At 41.2% G+C, this 19,283-nt stretch overlaps 1 protein-coding gene across 3 annotated transcripts in view; it reads left to right on the top strand.

Moving 5' to 3' along the window:
• The window catches only part of LOC141782756 (anoctamin-1-like), a 79,036-nt gene that overhangs the window by 8,581 nt on the left and 51,172 nt on the right, over positions 1 to 19,283 (top strand). For 2 of the 3 annotated variants that reach the window (XM_074659453.1, XM_074659444.1), the window contains exon 3: positions 9,555 to 9,703. In XM_074659453.1, coding sequence (XP_074515554.1) covers positions 9,555 to 9,703 — 149 coding nt within the window. Of the gene's footprint in view, positions 1 to 1,296; positions 1,723 to 9,554; positions 9,704 to 19,283 lie in introns of those variants that run through there. The other variant, XM_074659463.1, reaches the window with a different exon arrangement.

Raw genomic sequence — 19,283 nt, 5'->3', positions numbered from 1 at the left:
CTCTTCTGCAGTGTATAGTGAGTGCGCATGCACGTGTAGAGGTGGAGCGAGAACGTGCGTGGTGTGTGAGTGAAGGCAAGCAGGCAGAGGAGCAGAGACTCCGGCCACATTCGAGCGCGCATATGCGAGCGCGCATGGGATCCCGACCCGGTACATTTATACGTGTAAAAAGTTACAAACAATCCCTTTAACACTGCTGATGTGAAGGGATGTCAGTTATTCCCACTCGCAATCTCCGACCAAACGGTCAAACTAGGCAGTGCTGATTAAATACGAATGAATATTCTGTTATTGTAATGCCTATTTCTCTCCTCAAATGTCTTCAGAATCATCTTGTAGTGCACGGTTTAGCTGTAAAAATTAGAAAGTTTGTGACCCGGCAGCCATGTTGAGATCAAGTTGAGGAAATACCAAGCACCGCCCACCAGCCGGACCACAGCCAATAGGAACGCTCTCTCTCAATGAAATTACCTGTGATTGGTCAAAGTCGATTTTTTAAAGCCTGAAAATAGAGCCATGAGGAGGTGCGGAAGTCTAGTTTTCTCTCAGAACACTTAAATTACAATATGCTGAAAGGTTATTATGGAATTTTTTCCCCAATGATGCCAAAAATATTTTGCCTACTGAAGCTTTAATCTTTCTAAAACAAATAAATGTTAAAGTAGACACATATAAACATTGATTGAAGAAGTATATAAAACACTTGTGCTTTTCATATGATATCATATGATCTGAACCACAAGGGGAAATAAAGCAAGTTATACTTCCCTACCATGGAATTGCATTAGAAGGGTCAACTAAAAATGTAAACTCGATCGTCAAAACAAATCATGATGCACTCCTTGTAGGAATAACTAGTGGAAACCTGAACTGAGATGAGCTGAAAGGTTATTATGGAATTTTTTCCCCAATGATGCCAAAAATATTTTGCCTACTGAAGCTTTAATCTTTCTAAAACAAATAAATGTTAAAGTAGACAGATATAAACATTGATTGAAGCAGTATATAAAACACTTTTCATATGATATCATATGATCTGAACCACAAGATGAAATAAAGCAAGTTGTATAGGAAAGGGTTAACTAAAATTGCAAACTCGATCTTCAAAAAAAATAAATCATGATGCACTCCTTGTAGGAATAACTAGTGGAAACCTGAAACCTGAGATGAGCTGTGGCCAGGTGAGGCAAGAAACACACATTTCCCTGTTTTTTCCTATGGGACTTGAATGCACCATCATTCTAAACCGTTTGGCACGATTTTCACTCCTGCGTCTTTATCACTCTACTGTCTGTCTGTGTGTCTCTGTGTGAGTTAGTGGATCATCTCAGTTAGACAGAGCGTCCTCACACACAGACGAGATGTGCTTCTAGTACAGAATAGTCTCATTCTGACAGATAGTTATGTCATTTATCTACACCTTCTCTAATCATCTCATTAGAATAAATAGATATTAGTCGCTTCATTTGGATAAATAGTTTATTTTTGGACAGTTTGACTATCAGCTTTCCTAAAGAAATGAACAAGTGGTAGCTCTCCGTGCAGCGTTTCCATGCAACAGCACACGGAGGGATAGATGCTGTAACAGTACAGACCTGGACCCAGACCTGGACCCAGACCTGGACCAGGAGCGCGTTTTTTAGACTCAGATGGAGCGACCAGATGACGGATACGACGAGCAGGTTGGGAGCGTAAATCACCATGGTAGTGCAGAGGATCCTGGTAAGAGGAGAGCTTTAAATGCCTCACATTTTTGCAAGAAATGCAGGAATATGATGATGATGATGATTTGTGCGCACTGGCTTGAGATAATAAAAAGGCATCTGTTTGCACTCAATTTGATGATGCACATGTGGGTGCTCTGATACTTGGAGTCCTTCACATTACAGTAAGATGCTGCTGATTTGTGACTGCTGTGGACATGATGGTCATTTTATAACATGCATGCAATGATTTTCTTTATTGCTTTAACTTGTCTGAACCTTAATCATAAAGTGATACTTCAAATTTTTGCAGACAGTTGCCATAGATATTCACACTGTAGCTCCTCTGGGTTCAACCTGGCCACATGCAAAATCCAGCTGCTGCTGCTGGAAACATGACATATGAGAGCGGTGAACCAAAACAGTGAAGCTGTGGCTCCTAAAAACCAAAACAATCGCTAAAAGGCTCCATAAGGGGAGCTGTATAGTTAGGTAAATCTTTGTGGGTTCACCACACTGCATAGTCATTTGATCCATTGTTAATGTAAACTAGGGCTGCCCACTCTGATGGTATCTTATGGATCGCTTTGCTTCCCAGCATTGGACGCTTGATGGGCTGCCACTAGACACCTGATTGTACGAACGCTTCCCCTCCGTGGGCTGCTGCTCCCAGCTTTCAAACCAGAAAAAATATTGCGGCTAGTTTGGAAACTTTCTTCTCTTATATCACGAAAATAGTTCAACGAAATGTGTTTCTGAAAACATTTTATGCGAGAAATAAACCGTGCAGTTGCTGAACCTGTCTTCATTTTGGATCGACAACGTTTAGTTTAAAAGTTTCTTGGGAGTTTCCAGAAGCGGCGAGTCGCATCGGACACCCGTGATTTGCATAAAGTAGCCTAGACCTCAACTTTATGCGAATAAGGAGCGGGCGACGTGAAGGTCCGTCTCTCCAATCGCACCGCCACGCTACCAGAATGCATTGCGCGGCTGCTTACATAGACAATGAATGGGAAGCGTGGAAAGACGTGGACATGTGGACACGTACCTTTAGTCGACTAATAAGTAATTTTGGTCTCAGTTGACTAAGATTTATTTAGTAATTTTTTTATGCTTTTTCATGCTGAATGACTTCTTTCCAAGAAACTAATTTGCACATCTCTGGTAAACACCAGATTTAAAGTGGTGCTTTTGTGTGATGCTTTGTGGAGAAACTCAGTTTTACAGATCTGTCGATTAAATCAACTAATTGATTAGTCGACAAAATTGTATGAGTGTGAGTCGACTAGGAAGTTCTTTGGTCGAGGACAGCACTATAAACATATTTGTTAGTGCAGCTTTAAACTGCGGCTGTCATTAGAATATTTATTCGCACATTTGAATCTGTTCAAAATGTACCTTAAAGGGAGATTTGTCAAGTATTTAATCCTCTTATCAACATGGGAGTGGGCAAATATGCTGCTTTATGCAAATGTGTGTATATATTTATTATTGGAAATCAATTAACAACACAAAACAATGACAAGTATTGTCCAGAAACCCTCACAGGTACTGCATTTAGCAGAAAAGATATGCTCAAATCATAACATGGCAAACTGCAGCCCAACAGGCAACAACAGCTGTCAGTGTGTCAGTGTGCTGACTTGACTATGACTTGCCCAAAACTGCATGTGATTATCATAAAGTGGGCATGTCTGTAAAGGGGAGACTCGTGGGTACCCATAGAACCCATTTACATTCACACATCTTGAGGTCAGAGGTCAAGGGACCTCTTTGAATATGGCCATGCCAGTTTTTCCTCGCCAAAATTTTGCGTAAATTTGGAGCGTTATTTAGCCTCCTTCATGACAAAATAATATGACATGGTTGGTACCAATGCACTACCTTGGGAGCTTGGTTTGGCTCACCTGCTCTATTAATTCTATATATGTCACGCCTATATATTTCCTCTTGGAGAAAGGCAACGTGTGCTGAAACAACGATTCATCGGATTATGCGGCATGCTTCTCTTTCCTGTGAAACAAAGAGGCAGCATTTTTTGTCACATGTGATGTGAATATTTGTGGTTGATATGTACAAATTGGTGTTGATAGCTGCAGTGCAAACACACTGTCAGTTCACATCACCCATCAGAATCAACAGATCTCACTACATCCTGGTAGATAGATCGTTATTTCATTAAGTGTAAACGGTGACAATGGCCCTCTTTCAGCAGGTATTGAGATTCCGGGCTTACCAAACATCCTTGTGTGTTCCCAGCAACAGTTCTCAAGGAAACACGCAAGTGATTATTCCATTTTTTTTTTTTCTGGAGATATTGTCTCTGTCTAATTAGCTTGAACGACATGCGGAAACATGTTTTTCCTAACCTGTTAACCACGCTAACACACCGCTTTTGCATATTAAATCCAGACATGAATAATAAAAAAGACAACCTCGTGCGTGCAGAGTCGTATTCAGCTTTCAGACAGGTGGATTAATCATGGTGGTAAATGTTGATTTAAAGTAAAAACATCCCATGTTGCGAAAACAAATCCAAGACCCACGCTGGGTGCCGCCTGTCTAGGCTTCCTGCCAAGACTTTTGGCAGATTCTATCAAGTCTTGGGCAGGGTTGTGTTGTCATGGAATACCTGTAACTACATGAAATAAATCCCCAAAATGTGATCTATTTTATATGATTGTACATTACTTAAAACATGTATTCTTATTACAGATATGTGTGGAAACTTGCCGTACCAAGCAACTACATCAGACCAAATGCTTTAATCATGCAATGTAATATACAGAATATATGATATAAAATAACCAGACATAGAGCAGACGTTTGGTGAAGGATGCATGTTTGGGTTTATCTGAGGTAAACAGTGCCAGAATGCTGACGTAGCTTACTGTACAGAGTCAAACTTGCCACGCCAGACGTGTAACATTAAGTTCACTTCAGGTATTTAAATCTGCAGAAACAAACACGCCTGTTCTGTTGTTGTTACGTTGCACCCTGAGGCACCGTCCTGTCTGAGCCAGTATTACTGTACCTTACTGCTCTGAGGTCAAGGACTCATATACTGGAAGTGTCAGGGATTCAGGTCTAGTTGCCGTAAAGAAATATGGGCTAATATTGTCTTAGTGCTTCTTAACCCTTGTGCATCACTAGGGACATTTTTGGCTTTTTGATTGATTGATTGATTGTCCATAGTTAGTTACGATTAATCACACGTTTTTTATCTGTCAGTGTGCTGACTTGACTATGACTTGCCCCCAAACTGCATGTGATTATCATAATGTGGGCATGTCTCTAAAGGGGAGACTCGTGGGTACCCATAGAACCCATTTTCATTTACATATCTTGAGGTCAGAGGTCAAGGGACCCCTTTGAAAATGTCCATGACAGTTTTTCCTCGCCAAAATTTAGCGGAAGCGTTATTTAGCTACTATTACATGGTTGGTACCGACTGTATCCGGACTGAAAAAGTCGTATCGGTGCATCCCTACCAACCATCCACCTCAACCTCCTCCCTAAGAGGTTCTGCGGCGGCAGTCTAACAGCACCGCGCTACTTCTGCCTTCGCTTCTGAGGGAGGACCGTCATTATGTGCAGCACCACAAAATGCTTGTTGTCAGGAAGACACAATCACAGGTCACTTAAGTGTCTGAAGGAACAACTGGTGCAGTCCTTTTTCTTGTGTCTCTTTTGGTTTAAGTGAAGGCTTTCGCTTCACCCACCACTCTAAAAGGCAACCCAGCCACTGGTACCCGCTGTAAGACGCTGTAGAAGCCATTAAAGGCTGCAAATACTGTATATCAGCTATGGTCTAATGTACAGTAGCCAGCTTTATCAAAGAGACGGGACTCAACCTACTATGCCGGTCTCGATGAAGCTCTTTCTGCTTGGCTGTGTAACAGGACACATTCAAAATCCAATTCAATTTATTTTTATAGAGCGTGAAATCATAACCGAAGTTATCTCGAGATGCTTTTCGTATAGAGCAGGTCTAGACTCTATAAATATGAGCAGTCTGTTCTGCAAGCACAGAGAGTATTGTCGGACCCATCTCACATCCTCCACTCTGAGCATGAGCTCTTACCATCTAGCAGACGATACAGAGTCCCTCGATGCAAACTGAACCGTTTTAAGACCTCGTTTGTTCCCACCTCGATCGAAATTTTAAATATTTCTTGAGGCTGAGAGTTGTGCAATAGCGTCACGGTGTTCTTCTTATTCTTATTTTTATCTTTTATTTATTCTGTTTTTAGATAGTTCTTGTGCAACATGAGTAATGTGCAATATATGTTGTTTGAGGTTTACATTTCTCTGTTTACATGTGGATTGTTGTTTGTTTCTATTCATTGATGCTGCTGTGGAGGCAGCTGATGGTGTTCAGCACTGAGTCCAAAACAGATTTCCCCAAGGGGACAATAAAGTGTATCGTATCGTATCATGTCGTAAATTCAGCAATTAACACAAAATGATTGTGGAAGGTATATTAAATTGTGGCTAGCCACAGCAACAATACTTATGCTTGGTCATGTGTTATTAAACCAACGAGGGATCTCGTCTCACAGCACCAGCAACTCCCACTGGCCAACAGCAGAGTTAGGACTTCAGTTCAGAGGAAAGTGGGCATTTAAAATTGACATTTAGGCATTTAACATGTTTGGTACCCTCAGGTTCAAGAAAAAGAACCATTTTTAATTATCTTAACTATCCTTCTTGTATTAATGTTTCCCAGTTTTTGCTCTTTGATAATGACAGTAAAGAAGATACAATCCAAACAACATGCTGCTGTAGTGAGGGGACAACAGGTGCACACTTTAGCATCTATAATGTCAGTGTTGTGTGCAGTAAATAGACATCACTTCTTTAACATTTATTTAATAAATATTTCTTTTTATCAGCAAAAGGCTTATTTTACAATTCAATTCCAACATTTCTTCTACCCATAGAACCCATTTTCATTCACATATCTTGAGGTCAGAGGTCAAAGGACCCCTTTGAAAATGACCATGCCAGTTTTTCCTCACCAAAATTTAGCATAAATTTGGAACGTTATTTAACCTCCTTCACAACAAGCTAGTGTGACATGGTTGGCACCGATGGATTCCTTAGGTTTTCTAGTTATATATGATGCCAGTATCTTCATCCTGCTACAACCTCCGAAAGATCGAATAGCCTGAAGTCAATAGTAATCTCTTTTCGACTCACTGATGTAGAGAGACGGGTTGTTTTCCTGACCCCGCGACGATTAGGTAAATCTGTTGATGTGTGAAGAAGCAACATGACTTGTGACGAGTGCTGCTTGTGGTCACAGCGGTAAACACACTCTGCAGCCTGCAGTTCAGTGTGTCCGCCTGTTTCATCTAAAAACACGTTGAAGGAAATAAACATTTTAAAGGTTTTATCTCACTGCGACGACATTTACTGCTGCGTATATTTACTGATGCACTTTGGATGTAATGAATGAAATGCAGTGGAGGAAAATGAAACTTCGAGCGTCCGTCTGCACAGTAAATCATCTGTTGAGTGTTTGATGGTTATTTATTTGTGCTTTAGAACGTTAACGCCATGAAACAATGAGAAAATAATTTCTTTCTCTCATTCACAGCACCACTTCTATGTCTCCTGCTTCTAATGTTACCGCTCGCCCTCAGGATCTCTCTGTCTTTTTTTTTTACCCATCTACCCACTCTCCCCCCAAAGAAACTAAAACAAACAGAACAAACAAAAAAAACAGCACATTCTTGATCACTGATAATAGCAGCCACATCCACACTTTAACTAGGTAAAAAACGTTTTGTCATTAAAAGGTATAGATGAAAAAACTGGTAAAAAACAAAGGGTAGATATATGCAGCAAAATTGTTTACATCACAAATCCAACATTAATCCTTACCATGAAGAAATGTCAGTAAAGGGTCCCAGATCTTATCAAACACATGTCCTCTGTCTTCATTATAAAATCTCAGTCTCTCCAGATGTAAAGTGTTGTCATTTCTCCCAACCACAAGCCATAGGTGGGTACAGAGTCCATCTTCCATACTCTCAAGATGACTTTGTTTTTTGCAATCACCATTCCAAACAAACAGCAGTTTTTTCATACTTATTGGCAAATGATAAGCGTTCAGCAGCTCCAAGGATGCTCTCTCTCTCTCTCTCTTTTTTTTATTGAGTCTGGATGCCGAGAGCAGAGCCTAACTTTACTTGTTGTCAAACAAAGAGAAATGCTCTCCCCTTGTCCTAAATCGATACTAGAGTACTTCCCTGTTTATGAATGAAGAGGTGCATGAGTTGAAGACGCTGTGTGAGTGTTTTACCAATCAGTTACGGTCATCCCGAAAGTTCTGGTACTTTCAGAAAGTACTACCCGCCTGACCAGGGCCTTTTCAGTGGTAAAAGAGCCCCATAAAATGCCTCCAGAACTTAATTTAGACCCTGGTCCCTGTGGTTGAAATACAATGAGTTCCTCAAAAGGTTCTGGGGTAAAGTTCCTGTGGTGGAAACAGGCCTTTTGTGTTGAATGCTGAAGAGGAGGGACGACCGAAGCAGTTATCAAGTGATACTGATACTCACTACAAACACCCAGTAAACTGTTTTCTTTATGATGGTGCCTCCTGAGCTTTTATTAATTAACAATATCCATCAGGAAATGTTGTGATTATTAGACTGAGGCCCACGGAGGAGCAGGTTGAAGTATAGACTTGGATGATTACCTGGCTGTGTGTTTTCTGCTTATTGCTGTGATAAGTTTCCTCTTTGGTCAGAGCTTTATTGAACACACTGAGGACGGCGTTCCTGTTGAAATGTATTTGCTATTTGTGCTGCCTAAGGAGAATAAGAACTACTAGCTCATAAACTTTTTCTGAGAACTTGCTCATTTTTGGTTCAGGATGCACCAATTCCACTTTTTCAGTCCCGATACCGATAGCGATAACCGGGCTTTGGGTATTGCCCGACACAGAGTATAGTGTTTAATTAATAAGCTGAATGCCTCACTGTGTGGAAGTGAATGGGATCATTCTTTTATGTGTGAGAAAACATCAGGCTTGACTTAAACATCGCTTTCCTAACTGCGTAAAACAAAGTGTAACAAATAAATACATAGATATACATTTACTGAATTGTTATTTATTATTAAAATAATAAATCATACACAAGTAACTTGGTAAAAAAAATGTGTAAAGTCAAGTGTAAACCTTTTCAATGCAGCAACAAATTGGTCAAAACTTTAACAGGAATTTAAATTACAGTATATAATGTATATAGAATATAAACATAGAATTGAATAGATCCACCCCATTGTCACCGATACCTAATCCAACTGTATCAGTGCATCATTACAGAGGAACAGCTTGTAATATAACAGTTGAGCAAGCAAGGCGTCTATCAGTATCCATGGCGACAGCTGTTTCCTGTAAATGGTGGAGAGTGGCGAGTGAGTGCATCCCGCCGTTTATCTGTCAGAAGACAGAGAGCCTTCCACAGCAGTGCACCGTGATGTGTTCACTGCCATCCTGTCAAGTGAAGTCGGCGAAGGCGCTGGGCTCCGAGGGGATAAAATGCGTTATGAGATTAGATTTAAGAACCAAATTGTTTCCATGGAAACGAAACTTATTACCCATCTCAAAGTATTATTCTAAAAGGTTCATTATGATACTGATGTTGGCAGTTTGTGCAGTGCATGTGGAGGTGCTGCTGCTTTACGGAGTATAATAGCAGATGGTCGGTAGTAACATTTTCCCTTTATGAGCTGCTAATATTCACTTCAAACCCTCAACTGAGGATCATCACACCGAGCATCCAGCATGGGCAGTGTCATCTTTACAATAACAACTCCATCTCTATGTTCCTCTCCCAGGTTCTCCTGCCCTAGCTGGTGAGCACTCAGGCAGCCTACAGCAGGAGTCGCCAGCCACGATGAGGAGCTACGACAACTACCTGCCAGTCTCTGGCGAAGAGAAGAACCTGGATGGGGACTATGTCGACACCAAGCCCAAGGAGTCCATAGTAAGACACTCCATCCGTGATATCATTTCAGTGCTGCTGGGTTATAGTGAGTGTGTGGTGTAAAGCAATGACTGAGGGCAGTGAGAGGTTTTACCAATCGATTAAAACATAATCGCAATTAATCACGAGATTGCCCATAGTTAATCGTGATTAATCACAAATTAATCACATTTTTTATCTGTTCAAAATGTACCTTAAAGGGAGATTTGTCAAGTATTTAATAGTCTTATCAACATGGGAGTGGACAAATATGCTGCTTTATGCAAATGTATGTATATATTTATTATTGGAAATCAATTAACAACACAAAACAATGACAGATATTGTGCAGAAATATGCTCGAATCATAACACGTCAAACTGCAGCCCAACAGGCATCAACAGCTGTCAGTGTGTCAGTGTGCTGACTTGCCCCAAACTGCATGTGATTATCATATATATGTAGCATATTATTGAGATTCTGACAGTCTTCATCAGATCACTCCGACATTAACAACCACTGACATGGAGCTGTCTAGTGCTGCTTTAAAGGACCACAATGGTGGTTTTGTGTATTTGAGCCCATTAACTAAATTGCTTATACTTTACATTATTGCCGTACCATTGTGGTATAGACAGACTTTTTACCTTCAGACAGTCGGTGGTTTCAGTTCATTTCATTACAAAGAATCGATGTGATGGATTGTATATTTGCAGCAATGCCTGCAAGTTGATTTAGACCACTTACTGAAATGAACAGAAACCAATCCAAACTCTCTGAACTGTCTTCTGAACATCGATGCGAACATCTGAGATGTTTAGACTTACTGATTTGTTTGGACTAGGGCTGTCAATCAATTAAAATAGTTAAGCAAATCGTACCTTAAAGGGAGATTTGTCAAGTTTGTCAAATCATAACATGGCAAACTGCAGCCCAACAGGCAACAACAGCTGTCAGTGTGTCAGTGTGCTGACTTGACTATGACTTGCCCCAAAACTGCATGTGATTATCATAAAGTGGGCATGTCTGTAAAGGGGAGACTCGTGGGTACCAATAGAACCCATTTACATTCACATATCTTGAGGTCAGAGGTCAATGGATTCCTTAGGTTTTTCTAGTTTCATATGATGCCAGTATCTTCACTCTAGCTTTAAAACTGAGCCAGCTACAACCTTAAAATCACAATTTATGTGGCGTTAAAACGATTTTGCATTAAGACGTTATTATTGCGTTAACTTTGACAGCCCTAGTTCAAAGTGAAATATCATTATTCATGTCCATTATGCCCCTTTTAGAGAGTTTCTCTCAAGAAGGCTTGTTAATGGAAGGATTTCTGCTGTTAATGTTCTGTTGTGGCGGGCCGCCCGCACGGCAAAATCCTTACCGCCACCACAAAAAAAATCAACTGGATATAACTTCAGTTCTATGAGTACGAGAGGAGAGGAAGAGGAAGAGGAAGAGGGAGTTAGACGGCGCCTGGACATGGGCCAGAGATGTGACTGATGACCAGATTATCATAGTTTATGAAAATGCAGCGCATTGAGGGGACAGACATTTCATACACCAGACGTATATGAACATTCAACCCACTTTGGACCTGTTCATATAACTCAGCCGCCACTCTGTTAATCCCTGTTAGGAGGAGAAGCTAGTTCAGTCAGTGTAGTTCATAACTTCTGTCTGGATTCAGTGGGACACTTGAAAACATTCCTCAATGATTGGAGTCTGCATGACCCTTCCAACATTGCCTCCACGGCAACTCACAACCCTCTCGCTCCACAGGAAACACTGGCAGCTACTGTACGTTAGACATTGGGTCTCCCAGCCATGGTTCAGAGCTGTAGTTCTGATGGCACGTGTCCACGGGGGTGTTTTTTATTGCGAGGGATCGCCTCGCTTTCCAGCTTTGGACGCTTGATGAGCTACCACTAGACACAAGCCACTCAGATTGGACGAACGCTTTCCCTCGTGGGCTGCTGCTCCCGGCTTTCAAACCGGAAACAGTATGGCGGCTCGTTCGGAAACTTCCTACTCTTATATCACGAAAATGGTTCACCGAAATGTGCTTCTATGTATGTAGCTTTTCATAGTATTAGCAGCTCATGAAGGTTCTATACAGTAATAATTGGGTCCCGTGTGTAGAGCAGTAGGCGTTAAAGCTCCTACCATGAGAAATAAATTAATTTCCCTGCTCGGACTGGTGGTCTTGTAAGAAGTGGTTAGTGTCCAACGGAGGCTGTTAAGACACATTTTAATTTAAATCTAGTGTCTGTGAGGGAGAAGTCTTCATTAAAATCATGTGGACAAATACTCAGTGTGCTGATGCAACATTTACACACAACAAACTGTGTACCTGCTTACACAGCAATGCGGCAAACAATAACAACTGAATGATGAAACTGAAGAAAACTCCCATTGACAGCAATTGAGCACATGGCCAACATACAGGCTCTACCAATGTCCCCTGTGAGTTGTGAGTATGTTTTATGATCGGGTTCCACACAGTTAGGAAATAAGGGTTGCTCTGTGGCTCATGTATGTTGTGCACAATTCAGTTCTGCATGTGAGATTGCTGGTAAATGTTGTTCATAGACACAACGACCGGTGTGAAGTACTCAAAGTAATGTGGTATGAGAGAATGGGCCCCTGGGCACAGACATGCCAAAGGCCCCACACCCTCTCCTACATGCTGTAGGACCAAGACACGCCCTTTATAGTTGTTCAGCCTCTTTTTGTTGTAGTTTTGTGTCTCTTTGTGGTCATTACGCATCTCTCTGTGTTGTTTTGGTCTTTTTGCTGTTATTTTTTGTCTATGATTGTTTTGGCACTTTTTGTAGTAGTTGTAGTCTCCTTGTAGTTGTTTAGCCCCTTTTTGTAGTCATTTTGCGTCTCTTTGCAGCTGTTTTGCATCTATTTGTAGTTGTTTTGCCCCTTTTTGTAGTTGTTCTGCATCTCTTTGTGTCCCTTTGCAGCTGTTTTGCATCTATTTGTAGTTGTTTTGCCCATTTTGTGGTCATTTTAGTATTTGTAGTACTTTAGTGACTCTTTGTAGTTGTTTTGCCCGTTTTTTTGATAGTCATTTTGCATCTTTGCAGCTGTTTTGCATCTCTATGTAGTTGTGTTGGTCTCTTTGTGGTCATTTTATGTTTCTTTGTGGTCATTTTGCATCTCTTCCTGGTTGGTACGTGTCTCTTTGAGTGACATTTTGTAGGTGAAGGCACTTTGTGTCCCTGGACCTGTGCCCGGTAGGCCCGTTCAGTTATCCATCCATGGGTGCACAAATCGTTTCAAAGAGCCAACAAACAGCCATCAATAATTCCAATTCTCCTGCCTTGTTAGTTATATCTTTATTGCATTCATAAAATTAATGTGTTGACTCAATGTTTGTCTGTATGTATGGACAGTATTCTGCTCTGTATAATAACAGCAGCGATCTGGGCTGTAGCCAACTCTCTAGCTTTTGCATTTGCTTTTACAATCACCCAGTGTCAAGGGGAACAGGAAATTATTTGTTTTGCATGTTAAATTACTAAAAATGCAACAGCAGCCCTTGAATACGGAGCTTGAGCAGCAGTGAGCAGTCTGTGAGGAGAGCGGCACTTAAAGTGCCACTCGAGCTGAAGGATATTCCTCCAGCTCAGCACCTCTCTTTAATCAGGCACCATTTCCATTGTCACAACACCAGAGAATTATTTCATACTGGAGAAAAAATGTCTAAATGGAATGAGACTGTTCATTACACCTCACAGTATACGTGTGGGGGGTGGTTTTAGAGCTTTAAAACAGTAGTTCAATGTGTCCAAAGATAAATATAGTATGATAAGAAAAATTCACTTTCCAGCCAAACGGTTGGACCGATTTTGAAAATGTCCTCACATTGGTTTGCTTTGGTAAGCCCAGAGAAAACTTCCACCAAAAGAAATTTGAAATTTCCCCTGCTGGCACAAATGGGTTAATTGCAACCAAAATGTGTCAACATCGACTCATTATCTCGTCTCCTGTTCTTCATGTTTGTCTTCAAGTCTGTTTGATCAGTATTCTTGGCCTTGAGGGCAGAAAAATTAAATTGCGTTGTCTCGACATAATGAGGTCTTAACTGAAGTGTGATTATCTTTTAGAACTTAAATATGAGCACAGCAATGCATAATTTGGTGTCTTGAGAAAATAAGATAATTCAGATTAACCAGTAAGAAAACTGTATTTTATCTGGAAATAACAAGGTAATTAAATCATGATCATTTCAGTGCATATGAAATAGGGCTTCAGAGGTCATTTGCATAATTGATTAACACATTTGGTCACTGGTGCAAGACACTAATTATGTTGTAGGGATTAGGCTCAGAGGAAGTTTTGGTCCCAAATGTACTTCTGCTTTGCAGCAAAATGAAAGCTGCTTTGTCTTTTCCTCTAGTGGGATGAAGTATTTTAAGGGGTCGGTTTCTCACTTATTTAGCTTTGGAAATACTTTCAACTGAAGAAATAGTCACTATGAAAACTATGCACATTGAAGTCTGTGGATTATCCAGAGTAATAATGACACTGTTTATGGGCAGCTGTTCCATTAAATTTAGTGGTTTTTAAAGGTTCTCCCGTACGATATCCAGAGCATTAATATAGTAGCAACAATTATTTGTTATGTAAAGCTTCTCTGTGCTTTGTTGACACCTTTTAGTGCATGTGAGTGTGCCCTGCTGGCTAGCTCACGTCCGCCGCTCTGTACTTCTCTCATATGGCGGTTACAGCTGATAACGCCGTCCCAAATGACGGCGTTGTTGCGGAAGCGTAGCGCCCAACCTCCAGTTCCCCCCCAGGCTAACACTGTTAGCACTGTTAGCTACGTGCAAGCCCCCAGGAAGAGTGCCGGTCGTTGATCCCAATTTTCGTAGTGGCCAAACGGCGCTACTACAACTTCCATGTCCGTCACGTGACAAAGACTGGAGCGACGGCTGGGAGGCGGAGTTAGCAAGCCGTGACAACACCGTGATGGTTGTGACCCCCCATGTGACCGAGCGGACGCTACTGCGCCTGCTCCATGGGCCCAATGGATGCAGAAAATTGCCGGAAGATCCGGGTACTCATCCACTGGGAAGTCGACCAATTTGGCTTCATGCTCCGCTAAGCAACTTTCATAGGAATGAACGGGGCCCCGCCTCCAACGCTGTATCCAGTTCTCTTTATACATCCATGGCTACGAGCCGCTGGTTCAGCCGTTGCCATGTTGAGAGCCGTGTGGAGGCAATAGAAATGCCCACAATCTCGCACTTAGCACCTTTCATCTTGTGAGCACCACCATTGTGCTGTAGTGTACAGATATCCCAAAACCTGGACAAATTAAACCAAAATTATCTGCATGTGTTGACACCATTAGAGGTTAATAAGAAAGTGTGTTGTTTTTTCTGTAATTTTGGTGAACCGACCCTTTAAGTAACCATTGTGTTTTGTATATCTGGGCTTGGCAGTTTGCTGAAGTTAAAATTGTGATTTGAATATGCAAAAACTGAGTGTTCCTGCTTCTACATGCAGCTTACTGCTGCTGCTGTGAAAAACATTATTGACTTGAAAACTGCTGGGTTGTCTCAGCGCTGAGCTTATTATGGCTCAGAGATGTGCGCGTGCGTGTGTGTGTTTGTGTGGGTGGGTGGGTGGCTGCGTGCATGTGGAAGCCCAGAGGAGAGGAGAGCCTCATTTCCCGGTGGCTTAGTGAGAAAAGAGTTCCTATTGGTGAATGATGCATACACCACCACATCCTCATGCGCCCTCTGAGAAGAGACCTCCGACCTTTGCAGCTATGACTACGTCCTGTTGAGAGAGAGCTGAAGATGTGTGTGTGTGTGGTGGGGTTTAGGCTCTATATACAGTATAGCCTACACACATATTCACACATAGGAGCACACACTGTTCTGTCCAGTGTGTTGGTTGCTGTAAAGAGGAAAAGCTGCAGTCATATCAGCGCAGTGTGTAAATATTAGTTTTCTGTTTCACTGTTGATCTACGACCATAAAAGCAATTCACCTTCATTCAGCCCGCGTTTATGACTCTTTTAATGACAGCCGACTGTCTTATCATCAACATCTATTGCCATGGAATTGTCTCTCTATCACTATGTAAACATCAGTGTTGGATATTAGCTGCTTTTAAAACTATCACAAATTCCCATACAGCATGTGCTTTCTTCCGACTTCCATATCTCTCTCAATGTTACATACTGCTTATACTCTCATTGGACACATTTATTAGATACGTGTTGATTTATGACAGATATTCGATTCCTTTAATAGATTATTAATAGTTTTTTGTCCACTTGGGGGCAGCAGAACAAACTGTAAACAGATTGATATCACTGAAAAAATGGTGTTTGTGTCCACCTGATGAATGCAAATCCAATATTCACTCGTCTTTTAGCTCCGTTTTTGGTCTCCACCAACTCCTGAGAAAAGAGATCTGGCTCTTTTGCTGCTAAATACTCCATTACGTTCACTAGCTAGATATTAACTTTGTCTGTCCGCTGTTTGGTGCTGGGCAGGCAGGCAGTGTACATTAGGGTTTTAATCTGGCTGTCAAAGTTAACGCGATAATAACGCGTTAACGCATGTTTTAACGCCACTAATTTGACACAACTTGCGATTTTTAGGTTGTAGCGGGCTCAGTTTTAAAGCTAAAGTGAAGATACGTGTATCATATGAAACTAGAAAAACTAAGGAAGTCATTGGTACCAACTATGTCATAGTAGCTTGTCACGAAGGAGGATAAATAACGCTCCAAACCTTTCTCCAAATTTTAGCGAGGAAAAACTGGCATGGCCATTTTCAGAAGGGTCCCTTGACCTCTGACCTCAAGATATGTGAATAAAAATGGGTTCTCTGGGTACCCACAAGTCTCCCCTTTACAGACATGCCCACTTTATGATAATCACATGCAGTTTGGGGCAAGTCATAGTCAAGTCAGCACACTGACACACTGACAGCTGTGGCTGAAAACAGGCATCTGAGAGCAATAAAACAGAAGCAAAGCAGTGACGTTTCAGCTTTTAAAACCAAAACAATGAGCTTAAAGATGCTACATCTTCACTAACAACAGACTCCTTTTACATTACATGCAGTCATTTAAAGCAGTTTTAAGTACTCACCACATACACAGCACATGGCGGCTTTATTATATGTTGCAGAACCCACAGACTGTATCTAAGATGCAACATGCTGAACTAAGATAGTGAACATGTTCTCCAAATGACCTCCAAAACATCATATCTATTTCTACATTTACTTCCTCATAACTGCTCAAACAAACAAACAAACTTTAGACCTCAACTTGTACCCGTCTTTCAATTTGGTTTACTTTCCAAATGGACCTACTAGCATGGCTGTAAACTCTTGTTTAATTTTGTTTAGACACAAAATTATATTGTAGGCTATATGTAGCTCAAGTTTCATTTTTAGATTTATGGGTTTAGATAAGGCCACAACTGTTTATACTCTATTTTTATGTCTGTGCTCTATTTTTTCCCCTTGTTGTGTCCTTCTATGTTTTGGTGCCACAGTGACATAATTTCCCCCAAAAGCATCGTAAAATCTCATGTAATGTAATCAAAACAGAGATTTATCCGTTCGAGTTTATACAGTGTGATAAACAGCTAGCCTTTTGTGTTGCATGTCAACTTGCCGGGGGGTCAGTTGGAAGCAGCTGAGGATGCTGTGTGTGTGTTTGACCGATGTGTGCCTCGTGGTTCTGTCAGATGGGCCTGCAGAAGTTACCATAACCTCAGCCAGCATGCACACACACACACATGTGCAGGATTACAAGCACAAATAGCCTGGAGTTTAGTTCATCAAGTGGCAGGATACTACTCAGCTTTAATCAGATGGATAAGACTCGACAAGGTCAGACAGACAGAGGTTGCTTTTTTTTTTTTTTTAGAATGACACTAGATCACACCAGAAAATAAATCTGGAAAATAAAAATACATCATTGCTGGTTGTGCTCCAGTGTGTTGTAGTAGTGAACTGAGAATAATGAATGTAGTCGAATATCCGTATTTCAGGTCATTTTCTACAGTGATGTTTTGTTAGGGTGTCGTGGTCTCATAGTCGACATCCTGCTGCAGCTGTTTTCAGTGTAACGCTCTGTGCTTGTTGAGCCTGTTCTTGACATAACGTCTATAACGCCACATTCAGTACACCAGCCACCAAAAGGAAAGGAAAGGAAGTGTGAAAATCTGCCAAAAATCAGGAGAAATACGGGAGAATTGTGACCCCGGGAGGAAACCGGGAGAGGGCGATGAAAAACGGGATGTAAACATGTACAAAAATACAAGTATGCACCTAAAAATAAGCATAATAGGTCCCCTTTAAAAAAACAGCTTACAAGTAAATGAAAAGGTGGGTTTTTATTTATGAGAAAAGGCTCAGCAAAAATGATTATGAAATAAAAATGACCCTAAAAGATGTCAAAGAAACAGAACTGAACTCAAACTACAGCAAACTGATCTGAACGGAGTGATTTAATTGTCCTCAACAAAGACAAAACTGATGTAATTAATGACACGAGGGGAAAATATATTCTGGCTGCAAACCATTAAGAGACACGAGGGGTGGACAAAACACAATATATGAACTACAAATAAACACTAAGCCTCAATGAAACATCAAACTGTGTTGGTGGTTTAATTGTGTGAAATTTGCCTGCAACTGAACATAAACCTAATTTAGCAAAAAGGTCAAATTAAAGTGACAGTGACCGTGAATGGAAGTGACATCACCGAGTGTTTGTAGGCTGGTGTGGCCGTGGTGCAGGCGTCACACAAACTTAACTCAAACAGGAATGAATAGTTCATTTATTGGGGACTGTTTTCCGCGGCGGATTAATCCACATTTGGTGCTGTAGTGAGTATTTGTGGCAGCAGGGCGGTGTGTGTGGGATTGAGTCAAAATAAACTACATTGTATGCATTTGTGGTAATGAAGGAGCATGTCATGCACAGTGTGGCTCATTGATGCATTTTAAGCTCTCTGGCACAAAGGAAGAAGCTGGCCCACACTAAACGATTTTTCAATTCTTAACAGATTTTGAAAATGTGAGAGCCCACACATAACGACACGTTACGTCAAATTTAACAGTTTTGTTCCTAAAGTGTGTGGAGAGCAACAATTTGGCCAAAACAGTACGCCACCCACTAAAAGATTCATTCATGAACAACTCTCGTGATCAAACGTGACTTTAGAAGAACTAGAGATCGTTTTTGCACTACTTTGTACCGAAAATTCACGAAGGACAGATGGATGAAGTCATGGAGACACGTTGAATAAACACTCGTGTTGTTGCCACAAGCCAACAAGTTGGTCCTCCATTTCTGAGCTCCACCTTATTACTACTTTATGCTTCACGTTTTGCATTAGCTCATGCATTAGCCACGGCCACCATGACTTCAGCGGTTGTCCTTCCTTCTTCAGTCAGCTTCTTTGGCTATCGTTCTTTCCTATGTGACTGCGTCATCGTCTGTCCTCGGGGGTTCCCACACACAACAGTAGATCCGATCGTAAATATTGAACATGTTTAATATTTACGATTTGAGATCTGTGCGGCCAGGATGGACTTCCGAGCCGATC

This window comes from Sebastes fasciatus, chromosome 2 (genome assembly GCF_043250625.1).
Source record: "Sebastes fasciatus isolate fSebFas1 chromosome 2, fSebFas1.pri, whole genome shotgun sequence".
Lineage (NCBI taxonomy): Eukaryota > Metazoa > Chordata > Actinopteri > Perciformes > Sebastidae > Sebastes > Sebastes fasciatus.
The sequence above is the reverse complement of the archived record's forward strand: the minus strand, read 5'-3'. Positions and strand labels throughout refer to the sequence as shown.